At 57.1% G+C, this 13,375-nt stretch overlaps 1 protein-coding gene across 1 annotated transcript in view; it reads right to left on the reverse strand.

The window, feature by feature from the left end:
* PHF21B (PHD finger protein 21B) overlaps positions 1 to 13,375 on the reverse strand; it is a 103,280-nt gene that overhangs the window by 1,265 nt on the left and 88,640 nt on the right. Inside the window, exons 8-15 of the mRNA XM_010837624.1 lie at positions 13,106 to 13,246; positions 9,223 to 9,274; positions 6,795 to 6,871; positions 4,533 to 4,587; positions 3,328 to 3,350; positions 2,163 to 2,321; positions 607 to 682; positions 147 to 250 (exon numbers count right to left, since the gene is read on the reverse strand). Of these exons, the coding sequence (XP_010835926.1) occupies positions 147 to 250; positions 607 to 682; positions 2,163 to 2,321; positions 3,328 to 3,350; positions 4,533 to 4,587; positions 6,795 to 6,871; positions 9,223 to 9,274; positions 13,106 to 13,246 (687 nt within the window). The remainder of the gene's footprint in view (positions 1 to 146; positions 251 to 606; positions 683 to 2,162; positions 2,322 to 3,327; positions 3,351 to 4,532; positions 4,588 to 6,794; positions 6,872 to 9,222; positions 9,275 to 13,105; positions 13,247 to 13,375) is intronic.

Raw genomic sequence — 13,375 nt, forward strand, 5'->3', positions numbered from 1 at the left:
GAGTCACAGAGCTGCCCTCTCCACCTGCTGACTCCCTGAACGACGCTGGTGAGTCTGCCCTCTTCTGGGGCCTCAGTAACCGGACAGTAACACTTTGATCTGCAATATCCCGTGGTCCCCCGGCAGACCCCGCCCACCCCACACACCTTCACGGCCGAGGCCAGGCGCCGGTCTCGCTCCTCCAGTTGCTGGCGCTCACTCTGCAGCTCACTGCCCCTCTGCAGCAGCTTCTGCTTCTCCTCTTCTTTGACTAGGAAAGAGGAAGGACTAGGAAAGGGCCTGGATCCCAGGCCCCACCGGGAACGGCAGGTAAGCTGGGGCTGGGCCGTGGCTGAGCAGGAGAGGCAAGAAGAATCCTAGGTCCATCCCTAGGGGTCACTCTGGCCACAACCTCCTGCAGGAGCCAGAGGCTCTTGCCAGATGCTCAGGGGCTGAAATTCCACCTCCGCAGTAACTGCCCTGCACGCAGGATTAGTCCAAGGCTCCCTCTGTTCAGAGCTTTGGATCAGAGCAGCCTCTGCTGGGCTCAAAGTGAGTTCAGCAGTCCGAGGGCGGGGTTGAACAGAAGGGCGTCTCTGCCCCTTCCCAGCTGCCCCGATGTCTCACCTGTCTTGTGGGTGACGTAGGAGTGCACGATGGCCAGCATCCCGGTCCAGGGCACACCTCCATCTTTCTTTAAGGCCTGGAGGGCAGATGGGGGACTGAGCCAGCAGGCAGCCCAGGGCCCGCCACGCTCCGGCTGAGGAACCTGAGGCGGGGGGAGGGGGGCGACAGGGGCACGGGCACGAGCTCTCTGGGCTGCCACACCCCCCTCTCCTCAGGTCCCCACAAAACCCAGTATGATGGGAACTCAATGTTTCCTAAAATAAAGAGGCTTCCTCATTGAAATAAAGAGGATTCCGCAATGATTTTACAAGTAACACATTCTATAGAAAAGTGTACTTTTAGAATAGCACTGAAACTTCCCACCACCCAGCCACACACAAGATTAACACTTGCAAGAATTTTCACCCAAGTTTTCTATTCTGCACCCTGTTTTTCTCAGTCAGATGGCTGATGATCAAACTAAACAGCAGCTACAAAACCTGTTTTTATTTTATTTTTAGTTTTTGAAAACGTAACCCCACATAGTGAACAAGTCCCAAAGAATTCCAAATTCCTTGTTAAAAAAAATCATTTACAGTGACTCCATAATATCTCACTGAGTAAAGTGCCGGAATCTATTTCACCAACTCTTTGTGGGGAAGCCAGGCTGTTCCTATTTTATTATCTTTTATAAAGAAAAGCTGAGGGACTTCCTTCTGTACAGAACTTTACCTATATTGAACTGTTCCGTAGGTTCTATTCCTCAAAGCAAGACACCGGGTTTAAAAGGTGTACACATTTTTAAGGTAACGTCTAAGAGTGCTCATTTCACCACATCATTGCCAGAAGGGAATGTTATCGTTTTTGCTAATTTGATGGTTTTTCATTTGCATGTTGCTGTCAGTGAGAACTGGGCTTCCCTGGTGGCTCAGCTGGTGAAGAATCTGCCTGCGATGCAGGAGACCTGCGTTTGATCCCTGGGTTGAGAAGACCCCCTGGAGAAGGGAAAAGCTACCCACTCCAGTATCCTGACTTGGAGAATTCCATGGACTATATAGTCCACAGGGTTGCAAAGAGTCGGACACGAATGAGCGACTTTCTAATGTGTTAACTGGTGCTATTTTTTGTGGTTTGTGTTATTAGTACACTAAGTTGGATCGCTAAATCAGCTGCAGAGGGACACCTCTGCTCGCTCTATACCCATGTCCTCAACCGGCAGTGTCTGAGATGGCCATGACGGGGGCTGTGATTGGCATCTACTGGGTGAGGCCAGGGACACCATTGAACACCCTACAGGGCATAGGACAGCACCTCCCAACAGATTATCCTGTCCCAAAGGTCAGCCGTGCTGAGGTTGCAAAGCCTGGTTCTCTACCCAGCCTCTCTTCTTGCACCTCTGCCTCTCACCCCGCCCCAGCCTGGCCCTCCCCGTCTCTGCTCACGGTGGGGATGACCCAGGAAGCAGGGACGGTTTGAGCAGCCTCAGATGTTGTGCCCGGTGAGGGAGGGCCCTGCAGTTCAGGGAGGTGGGGAAGGTGAGGGTTGGGTCACCCACACACAGACACAGCCTCCCGTACCTTCTGCTGGCATTTGGGGCACACCCACACGCCCTTGGGTGCTGTCTTGAGGGGCGGGTCCAGGCAGCTGAGGTGGTAGGCCCCCGGGCACGTGCCGCACGGCTGCAGGTTGGTCCCTCGCTTGCAGGCAGCACAGAGCTCATCGTGGGTGATCTCGTTCTGGAAGAGACGGGACGGTGGGAGGCAGGTCAGCGGGCTGGGAGTAGGGGCGGGGGGCAGGCAGCTGCCACCCCGACCTGCCTGGGACCCAGCTCTTCTGCCAGGGTTTTCAGCAGCTCTGGGAGACAGGACTAAGCCCTGATGACGGGGGATAATGAAGTGAGCGCGGGCCTGCAAACCAGGAGGCGGAGCATCCCGGTCTCCTGCCTCAAAGCCAAGGCCCCCCCAGGCCTGTGGGCTCCATGTAGCAGGACTCAGGCTCAAGGCAGCTCCTGTCCCCATGCCCCGGCTGGCCAGGCACAGAGTGGCTGCGGACAAACGCTACCCCCGCCAGCATGGACTTGCGACACCGCAGGGTTAGTGCTGCAAACAACACGGTCTAATGGAAATGTCATCACATGTTGCTTTTTAGTGGCTTGACTGTGGCATGAAAGGACTGGAAGTTTAGAATCAGGTCTGAAACTGAGTAAAGGAAAACACTGAATAAACTCTGAAGACGTGCCCACAAGTAAGGTTGTGACCAGCAAGCATCCTGGGAAGCAGGGACGTAGTGTGTGCGAGCTGAGTGGGGCTTCACAGGGTCACGGAAATGTGGGTGTGTGGGGGGGACCCTGAGACCCGAGTCCAGTCCCTAATGAGGTGGGGAATGAGGCCCAGAGAGGGCCAGCTCTGCCCAAGGTCACACCGTGAGGCCAGACAACCCCCTGGCACTCAGCATCAGCTGCTTCCATGTGGGCTGTCACGGCTCCAGGGGTCCCTGTGTCCGGAGGGCTCCTGCTTGAACTGTGGGCTGAGCCCCATGGTGATGCCCGACTCTGTGGGGCATGCTGGAAAGTGGACTGGTGCTGTACAAAGCCCTCAGCACCGAGGGTGGAGCCCAAGGCCCTCTGCTCCATCTCACAGCAGCAGGACACCGGGGCCCCGGCCCCTTGCCAGGAGTGACCCTACCTGGACTCTGTGGAAAGCATGTCCCACCCACCCAGGTGTGAGACCAAGGGACACGTACCTTCCAGCAGGGGTCCTCATTGGCTAGCACAGGGAAGAAGGGCGGAGAACATGTTAGTGGCCATGGGGAGCACCGATCAGGACTAGAGTCCACAAGACCCAGGGTGTAAGGGAATATTACAGGCCCCAGTGACTCCTGGGTCCTCACCCTGGGCATGCTGGGAGTATCTCAGGTCCCAGTGACTCCTGGGTCCTCAGGGCATGCTGGGAGTATCTCAGGCCCCAGTGACTCCTGGGTCCTCACCAGGGGCATGCTGGGAGTATCTCAGGTCCCAGTGACTCCTGGGTCCTCACCAGGGACATAGGTCCCAGTGACTCCTGGGTCCTCAGGGCATGCTGGGAGTATCTCAGGTCCCAGTGACTCCTGGGTCTTCACCCTGGGCATGTTGGGAGTATCTCAGGCCCCAGTGACTCCTGGGTCCTCACCAGGGGCATGCTGGGAGTATCTCAGGTCCCAGTGACTCTTGGGTCCTCACGAGGGACATAGGCCCCAGTGACTCCTGGGTCCTCAGGGCATGCTGGGAGTATCTCAGGCCCTAGTGATTCCTGGATCCTCACCAGGGGCATGCTGGGAGTATCTCAGGCCCCACCGACTCCTGGGTCCTCACTCAGGGCATCATGGAAGTAAACATCTCTGCCCTGGTCATGGCCAGAACCCATCAAAAAAGAGGTTCATCGTGGCCCCTAAGCTCCCTGAGGAACATGGCAGCAGTGAGCTGTCCAGTGGAGAAAACATTGTTCCAGGGACCCCTCAAAGTGGCTCACTGACAACTCATTTTCAACCATAACCCACTTCCATTCCGGTAAGGGATGGCCAAACCACATAATTTAATGATCACAAAAATAGTCTTCTTCCTAATTTCTGGAAATTATATAGTATAGTGGGAAGAACAGCTCCTGTGTGTGCACCGCACTCGACATTACACAGAGCTGCCTCGTTCACCTGCTGTCCCTGGCCCAGCTCTGAGAGGCCGGCACTGTCATGGGCCGGTTTTATACAGACCAGCAAACCGAGGCTCAGGGAGGTCATGTGACAGATGAGGGCAGCAGTGTGCAGAGGGCCCAGGGAGCCATGATGCGCTGCCCACGGAGAGCAGCTGTCCGGCCGCGGCTGTGGACGGGGCAGGCTGGGTAGCTGGGCGGTGGCCAGAGGAGTGAGGTGTGGCCCACCCAGCCCCACAGCAGCCCTGCAGGAGAAGCGCTTACCTCTTGCTGTGAGGAACAGGGGTGTGTTGAGATAGTTGGACGCCAGTCGCTTCCTCTGCAGAGACAGAAAACCAAACGGAATCACAGGGGGCCCTCCTCAGTTGACACAGACCCAGCCCAGGACTCACCCGGGACAGGGTCCCCACCCTGGGCTCTGGACTCCAGCTGGACACCCGAGACCAGGGGCAGAAATGGGGACATGGGCATGGGGGAGGGGAGAGGCAGGTCAGCCAGGGCAAAAGCCAGCAAAGGCTCTGCCCGATGGGGCCATCGTGGCTCCCGTGGGCAAGCCTGCGTCATTCAGGAAGGACGGCTAGAGGTGTCCAGGTAGGGCAAATCAGTAACAAAGCGGACATCTGGCCGTCCATCTGTCTGCCTCCTGAGTCTTCTTTCTCAGCAGCTTCTGGGCTCAGGTTGGGAAACAAAGTGTACTAGGGATTGGCTCCCCAAACCCCACTTCTTAGCATGAGGCCCAGGAACCTGACAACAAAGAGTGACCCTTGGCTCATCACGTGTAAATGGAAGAAGTCTCCAGTACATTCCAGAAGGTGACTTTAGTCCTGGGCTTTACAACTACAGGCCACGTGGGTTCAGACCCTGGTGGTTCAAGGTGGCTTTGGCTGTGGCAAGACGATGCCTGTAGACTTGAATGACGGGTTGTAAACCTGTCTCTCTCAACATGTTTGGGCCGTGTTCAGGGTCTAGAGAGACCCATGGAACTACATGTTGTCAGGGCTTAAGGTCACAGGGCTTTGCATCAGCTCCTAATTCGCTAATCAGGTCATTTCCGGTCAAGGCCACAGACTTCGGAGATGAGGATATGGCCTGGCCCCCAGAGCAGGGGGCACGTCCATCGTGAGCACAACCAAGGGACGGTGCCCGTTCTGTACAGAGGACACGCAGTTTCCGTGGCTGGAGCTGGAGGAACAGCTTGGTGCCTCTCATAAATGGGGCACAGCATGCTCAGAAAGTCGAGGGGGGAAGTGAGCGGGTGTGAACATTCGTGTGCTCTGAGTGGGAGTTGGGAGGGTACCACGGAGGACAGGCAGGTGGGCTGGGGAGCCGGCGACAGGGACACAGGGCGCTCTCCCCACAGGGCACCCGCAGGCGTCCCCGCCCGGTGAGGTCCAACTGGTGAGCCGCAGACGTGGGACAGCTGGTCCGACTCAAGAACTCCCCAGGGGGAAGCCAGTGCACCATCCGCCTGTCCTCCTCTGGGCCCTGCAGGGCCTCGCTGGCCTCCGCGATGTGCCAGGGCCTGGGGCTCCCCTTCAGGGGGCTGCCCAACTCCAGGGCCCTCATGAAACAGCTTCCCTTTCAGGGCAAGATTCCAGGGCGTTTTTTGCAGGAAAGCCCGAGCATCTGCAGCCCCGGCAGCCCTGGCTTCTGGGAGATGACATCTGGATTCAAGCCGAGAATTCTGAACTCTGATGTGCACGGGCAAGGCAATCCCATTCTGGATTCAGTTCCTCCCTGGGAACGTAATGCTGGGAGGGGCTGGGTGCTCCCTGGGCTGCCCTTAAACGGCATCACTGACTGGCGTTCAGGGACTCTCATCACCTCCTAGTAGGGCTGCAGCCGACCTCGCCTTGGGGGTGGGGAGTGTGTTGGATGGGATTTGGATGAAGGGGGCATTCCCTCCCTTGGAGTTAACTGTCACACCCTATTTGACCAGTTTCGGCTATCTGAGGGGAGTGTGCGCTGCCCACCATTAAGAAGCAGTCTAGAGCTGGGGTGCCGCTACGTGAAAGGAACTGGGGCTCAGGGGGTTAGGGGGAGGGGAAGGTGGGCACGCCAGGCCAGGTCGCTCCTTGCTGGCCTCGTGTCTCCACCCAGAAGGAAATCACTGAAGTCACGGCCACTCCCTCTCCTCCTCCAGCCAACCCTCTCCCCAGCCTCGCTTGGCCCAGCCCCTCCCAGGCCCTCTTCTCTGTGGCTTCTCTTGAGTCAGGAGCTAGGGCTGAGCCCGATGGGTCCCAGGAGGACCAGGGCCCAGCACTGCCTGCGACCAGCCCTCATGCCGGATCACCGGGACGAGGAAGCAGGGAGCCGGCTGCGACCTGCATCCAGCCCCAGCCCCGGGGCAGCCCGCCTGAGAACCCGCTGACATGGCGGTCCTCTGCCTCACCAGATTCTGAACCCAGGAGGTCAGGGCTGTTCACTGTCACGCCCTGAGCTCTAATCAGGAGGGGCAGGTGAGGAGGCCGGCCCCGCGGAGCCTCCCCCACCCCTCACCCGGTGTGCGGATGGCGGGCCCCTCACCTCTGTCTCCAGGAGGCCGCTGTAGGCAGGGTTGGCTGTGCTTCTCCGCTTTCGCTCCTGGCGTTTGCTCTGGATCTCTGGAAAGGCCCAGATGCAGAGGTTACAGGAATCTTCCTGCCCTGGGAGCCCTGGACTCATCCTCTACAAACCCTGGGCACTGCCTCCTGCACCGCAGCCCCTCTGCCCAGCATCTGGCCGCAGAGTGGCCCTGAGTGGGCCAGGGGCCCCAGCGTCGTTCGCTCTGAGGCAGGACACAGCTGCTGGCCTCAGGGTGAAGGACCAACTGGGCGGAGGGTGGGGGATACCCAGAGTCCAGGCACCTGCTCTCAGCACGGCCCCAAGTGCCATCCTCCAGCCTGGGGACGCCTCTCTTGGGACCTTAGGACAGCTGGTGCCTGATGGTCAGACTGCGGCCAGACTGAGCTTCGGAGTAAGGCTGAGGGCTCCTGGGAAGGCAGGTGCCCGCCCTGCTCAGGCAGCCCGGCCCTCACGACAACAAACACAGTCCTCCCTACGGGGCCTGGCGGGGCGAGCCTCCTGCAGTTCGAGAACTGGGTTTTCCCTCCTTTTCTTTCTCCCTTTTGCTTTGACTGCCAGGTGGGCCCTGTCTCTCCGTCTGTAGCTGTTTTGACATTACATCCTAGTCTCTGTTTCTCGGATCTGATTTCTCCTTTGAAACTGTCCCAATATTATTTGTGTTTCCCGTAAGGCACCTCAGACCCTGTGCAGAAGTTAGGATCCAAATAAACACAAATAAAAAAATATTTGGGTATCATGGGCAGGAGGGAGCAGAGTTTGCAAAATGAGAACTGTTTATACAAATTATAATAATCGCAAATGGATTCGCAGAGTGCTTTTAGCTCAGTTGCCATGACAACCCTGCGAAGTCCAAGTCCGAGGAAGTGGTTTTCCTCAAGTCATAGATGAAGAAACTGAGGTTCCGAGTGGGGAAGAAGTTGGCCCAAGGTCGCCCAGCTCCAAGCAGCATGGCCAAGACTTGAACACCGGACTTCTGACATGACTGGGCCAGTTCCACCATCCCAGGCTGCCTCCACGGCTCCAAAGACAGAGCAGAAATGGCTCTCAAAGGCCGCCATGCACAGCCAGATTCCCTACACTCAAGTTCAAGCAGGAGGATTCAGACATGAACAGGACTCCTTCCAAGAAGGCAGGGGGGCCATGAGAGGAGGGGTCCTTGCATGGGACATCCCCATGGGGGTCAGGTCCATGTGGCAGGGTATCTGAGTGGCTGGACCACGCCCCTGTCCCTTCCCACCACCTACACCCCAGCTGCTGCCAGAGACCAAGTCAGACCCAGGGAACGCAAGGGGAGGTGGCCGTGGAAAGGCCTGGACCCACCTCCAGGGCACGTTTGTCTCGGCCGTGCATGGGGTGGTCTGGTCAAGGCCCTTCCCTCCCCTGGCTTCAGTGCTGTCCTGGAGATGACCTTCACCTGAGATGAGAGCTGGTCAGTGCCTCGGGCACTGGGGTATTCAATTCACTCCCTCCTGTCCCTCAATTTTAAGGAGGAAGAGCAATCTAGCTTTCCTTCCCGAATCCAGGTCTCCCTGAGGTGTTCTCACTTTATAAAATGTCTTTAGCAGTGAGGCCGGAATCATGGAAAAACACTCTGGGTCATGAGTCAGGAGACATGGATGCCATCCTGGGCCTGATAGTGACTAGCTGTGTGACCCTGAGCAAGTGAATCAATGTCCCTGGCCTCCGCTTCCCCACACGTGCCACAAGACGGTTGGCTTTATGCTTTCTGCTGCTGCTGCTGCTAAGTCGCTTCAGTCGTGTCCGACTCTGTGCGACCCCAGAGACCGCAGCCCACCAGGCTCCGCCCTGAGATTCCATGACGATGCACAGAGCTAATCTGCAATTGCTCTCATTGGTAAAGTCAAACGGCACCCACAGTGTCACGATGATCTGTCTATTCAACGTGCTGGTTTCCACCGACCGGTCTGGGGGCGGACATGAGTCCACAGGCCAACTTGACAGAAGGGAAGGTGGCTGCTGCTCCTCTTGGTTCTATCCAACAATCCCAGGAGGAAGAGTTGGCTATTATTCCATTTTATAGATGGAGAAACTAAGGCCCAGAGGAGCTGGGTGACTTGCCCAAGCTTGAGCTGTCAGTCATGGCAGAGCTGGGCACCCCGATCTTATCACTTCACGGTGCTGCCTCCAACTAGGGGGCAGAGAACCCACAAAGTCCCTCCACTGACACACAGGGTTCTGTGCAGAGTCAAGCCGGGAGAGCGGGTGGGCTCCTTGGTCTCAGTGATGACAACCAGGCACTCAGCACCGACCTCGCAGAAGGTGGGTCACATCTGACCGAGAATCTGAGACCCACTGCTTCTGTCTGATGCCAAGTCAGACCTGACCCACCCACCCAGCAGCCAGGCCCAGCCCCACCGAGGATCCTCACCTTCCAAGTGCTCCGTCGTCACCAGGCCCAGCGCCACCATGAAGGCGATTTTCTGAGGGAAGGCAAGAGAAAGGTTAACCCAGCTTTTCTATTTGGGGGTTTCCTTAGTTTTTTATCTAATGCTCTTTTGCTGTTCCAGGATCCCACAGGACATGAGTCATCCTGTCTCCTTAGCTCCTCTGGGCTGTGACAGTAATCACAAACTACAAATTTCCAGTTGTATGATAAATAATGTACAGCATTGTGACTAGAGCCAACAGTACCATACTGTAAATGTGAAGGCTGCTGAGAGTGGATTTGAAAAGTAAGTATTCATCACACAAAAATAAATAACCATGGAGGTAACAATGGATAACAATGGACACACCAACTGCGATTCCTGTGGTGCTCCTGTTGCAATATATACGTATCTCAAATCACTATGTTGTGCACATTAAACTCACACAAGGTTATATGCCAATTACATCTCGATAAAGCTGAAGAACATTTTTAAAAACAAGGGGTGGTGACTTGGTTATTTCTGGTGAATTGTAGAAAGATCCTTCTAGCTGCAGAGAGGAACCATCTAGGGGCTGGGAGCCTGGGTAGAGGGGAGGCAGGGACGAGGGCAGTGGCAGCAGGGGCGGCAGAGGGAAGGAGCATCTGCCTGCTTGGGTCTTGCCCAGACAGGTGGCCCAGCTGTGGCTGGGGGTGTGGCCTGGGCTGTGGCTGGGGGTGTGGCCTGGGCTGTGGCTGGGGGTGTGGCCTAAGCTGTGGCTGGGGGTGTGGCCTAGGCTGTGGCTGGGGGTGTGGCCTAGGCTGTGGCTGGGGGTGTGGCCTAGGCTGTGGCTGGTGGGGTGGCCTAGGCTGTGGCTGTGGGTGTGGCTGCGGCTGGGGCTGGGGGTGTGGCTGCGGCTGGGGCTGGGGGTGTGACCTGGGGTGTGGCCTGGGCTGGGGCCAGGCTGGAATGGGGCCAGGACTCCTACTCTAGCTGCCATTCCATGAGGCACTAATGTGAGAGTGCCTCAAACTAATGTGAGAGACTAATCTGAGAGTGACCAGCTTGGTCAGATGCTGCCTGAGGCCAGGGAAACGAATAGCACAGAAAAGGCCAGGCTCTGTCCTGAAGAAGCCAGGGACTTTAGGACAGGATGGAATCCGCCGAGCCTGGGGCAGGAGCCAGGCGTCCAGGGTCTGTCCCGGCTGAGTGCACAGCCCAGTGACCGTGGACACGCCGACCTCTCTGAGCCCGTCTCCTCGTCTGTACAGTGAACGCTGTCATTTCTGCCCCATCCACTTCGCAGAGCATCTGGGAGGATGCGGGCGAGCAGGGGAGGAAGTGCAGTTAGTGGTGGAGGGTCGCTCAGCAGGGAAGCGGGGTGTTACTGCCCCAGATCCCTTTGATGCCTTGTGAGGGTGCTGTCGCGTCGTGTTCCCGAGCCCAGCTCATCTCACAGGCAGCCGTGGGCTCCAAAGAAAGTGTGTGTGCGGGTGTACAGACACTGGTACCTCAACAGCCACTGCCCCGGAAGCCACCACACAGCTGAGCCTCACCAGCCCGTCGGTGTCTCTTTAGCCCCAATCCACGCCCACCCCCGGCCCTCCGAGTCCGTGACTGGTGCATCTGGGCACATTTCTGGGGCAGCTGCTGCTCTGGCCTCCAGCACTGTTGACTTAGGTTCTTCACAAACAGGTTCAAAGGCCACTGGGAAGCCTGCGTCTATGCAACACAACAGCTCCCAGCCTTCTTCTAAAAGCAACTTTAATAAGGATTTTTACACCAGGACGTGTTGTAATTGCAAGTTCTATTTAAGTCATTACACGTATTTACACTAATTATGTAGTTAGATGTAATTATACTGATTGTATAAATGCACAATAATTGACTAAGATATACTTTGAAAGAACAAAGAAAAGCCACCCAGAGAACCTTCCTGAATATTAAGGGTGCAGAGAACCCCATCGGAGGACAGAAGGGTGCTCATGGGAGCTTGAGCTGTGAGCTGGCCCCTCAGCCCCACCTCGCATACAGTGGGTGCTCATTCATTACCACCAAATACAATGGACTGCTCTCTGGAGACAAGATTGGGCCTGAAGCCACAGAGCAGACTAGCTGCATCTCAACCTTGGTGAGTAGTCCACTCTACCAATTCCCAGCAGGCATTCTGGATGTGTCAAAGGGCAATAACCAAGTCACTCTCCTGCTCAAAGACATTCCATGGCTCCCTACTACCCAAGGAATGGAGTTCCTCCTTGGCCACCTGCATCCAGGTCTTCCAGAATCAGCCTCCGACGTCCATCTTTAACCCCATGTTGAGAAGTTCTCAGTAGCATCATTGACTCAGTGGACGAGTTTGAGCAAACTCCAGGAGATGGTGAAGGACAGGGAAGCCTGGCATGCTGCAGTCCATGGGGTCACAAAGAGTCGGACACAACTGAGTGACTGAAGAACAACATCTAGAAATTCTCACCCACACGTGCTACCCAGGGTCCAAAGAGACCTGCTGATTTTCCAGGTGTGCTGAGTCCTCTCCCCATGTCTGCGTGACTGCCTAGGCAGTGTCCTCCAGCTGACATGCCACTCATCCTTCTCCTGAAACCGTCTGTGTTCCCATCTCCGTGGTCACACCCCTCCCCTCCAAGGCCTTCTCCCTCTACTGTGTGTTAAGTCGCTTCGGTCGTGTCTGACTCTTTGCGATCCCACAGACTGTAGCCCGCCAGGCTCCTCTGTCCGTGGGATTCTCCACGCAAGAATACTGGAGTGGGTTGCCGTGCCCTCCTCCAGGAGATCTTCCTGACCCAGGGATCACACCCGCAGTTCTTGATTTCTCATGCATTGGCAGGCAGGCTTTTTACCACTAGCACCACCTGGAAGCCCTCCTTCTCCCTGGATCTCCCACAGCTCAGAATTTGTAATTCTCTGACAACACCTGCCATTTGTTCTAACCCAGGTTCAAGTCCAAATGGCCATGCCTGTGTCTGGCGGTAGGAGTGAGCGTCCTCGAGCCTGGACTAACTACACCTGCCCAGTCTCACTGTCCCCATCCTCAGCCCAGAGCCTGGCCTGCAGCAAAGGCTGAGATGTGATTGGCAAATAAGTGACTGGATGAACGGATGAATGACTTCTTTAGATGACAGAGCTCTGATAAAAAGACTCAACAGGAGCTGGAGGAGCCCAGGGGGATCTGTTGGTGGTAGGCGGTCAGGGAAGGCTGCCTGGAGGAGATGGTTTCTGAAGGTGATCTTGTAAGACAAAACAGTCAGTAGGGAGAGGAACCGGGGCCAGGTAGGGGCAGTCACAGGGAAAAAGGCCCAGAGGGGGTGATTTTGGCCCAGGACAGCTGAGGATGCCGGCAGGAACACAAGGACACCACCTGCTGTGACCAAAAGTTCAGTAAACAGCTGACTTTTAGGTCCTGCAGGGTCCTCCTGGGCTGCCTTCAGTCATTCAGGAACAGTGGGGTGGAGGGAGGAGCAGGACTTCTTCAGGGTCACGTGCTGCCAAGAGCAGGGCTGTCCCCGGACCGGGGGTCCTGAGGACAGGGGGAGGGGATGGGGGGACAGCCGGGCTCGGGGGTGCGGGGTAACAGCCAGCAGCGTCCAGGCACGCTTTCGGGACCCCAGCGGACACAGACTGTGGGATCCTCCCAACAACGCTGCTGGGAAGGCAGACTCACCCTCCCATCTCACAGACGAGGAAGCAGACGTGATGCCCTCCCCCCACGGCACTGGGAGGGCAAGCCAGGCAGACTGGGCCAGGGTCAGAGCTCAGCACTGCCCCACACAGCCCCTTAGCCGGCAAGTCTGGGACACGCAACAGCGGGACCTGGGCTCACGGGCCCGGTCTCCACCCTAGCCCATGTGGGGCACGTCCTACAGCGGCCCCTACACCACCGCCACCCACCTCGGGGTTCTCCTGGCTCGAGGGCCGCTCTTCCTTCCTCTTGTTGCTGGCCTGAGACCCCCGATTCGGCTCCTCCGTGGGCGCCCGCGACTCTGTGGTGTTCTCGGGCTGTGGCTGCACTTGAGACTGAATGATGATGACCTGGAAGATGGGGTGGAGGGGTGAGGGGGTCCGGAGGGGCCCCAGTGGGCAGGGACTACAGGGTGGAGGGGTGATGGGGATGGAGGGGCCCCACAGGCAGATTACGAGGGTGGAGGGGTGAGGGGGAGC

Source organism: Bison bison, unplaced genomic scaffold, assembly GCF_000754665.1.
Source record: "Bison bison bison isolate TAMUID 2011002044 unplaced genomic scaffold, Bison_UMD1.0 scf7180017864079, whole genome shotgun sequence".
In the NCBI taxonomy this organism is placed as follows: Eukaryota; Metazoa; Chordata; class Mammalia; order Artiodactyla; family Bovidae; genus Bison; species Bison bison.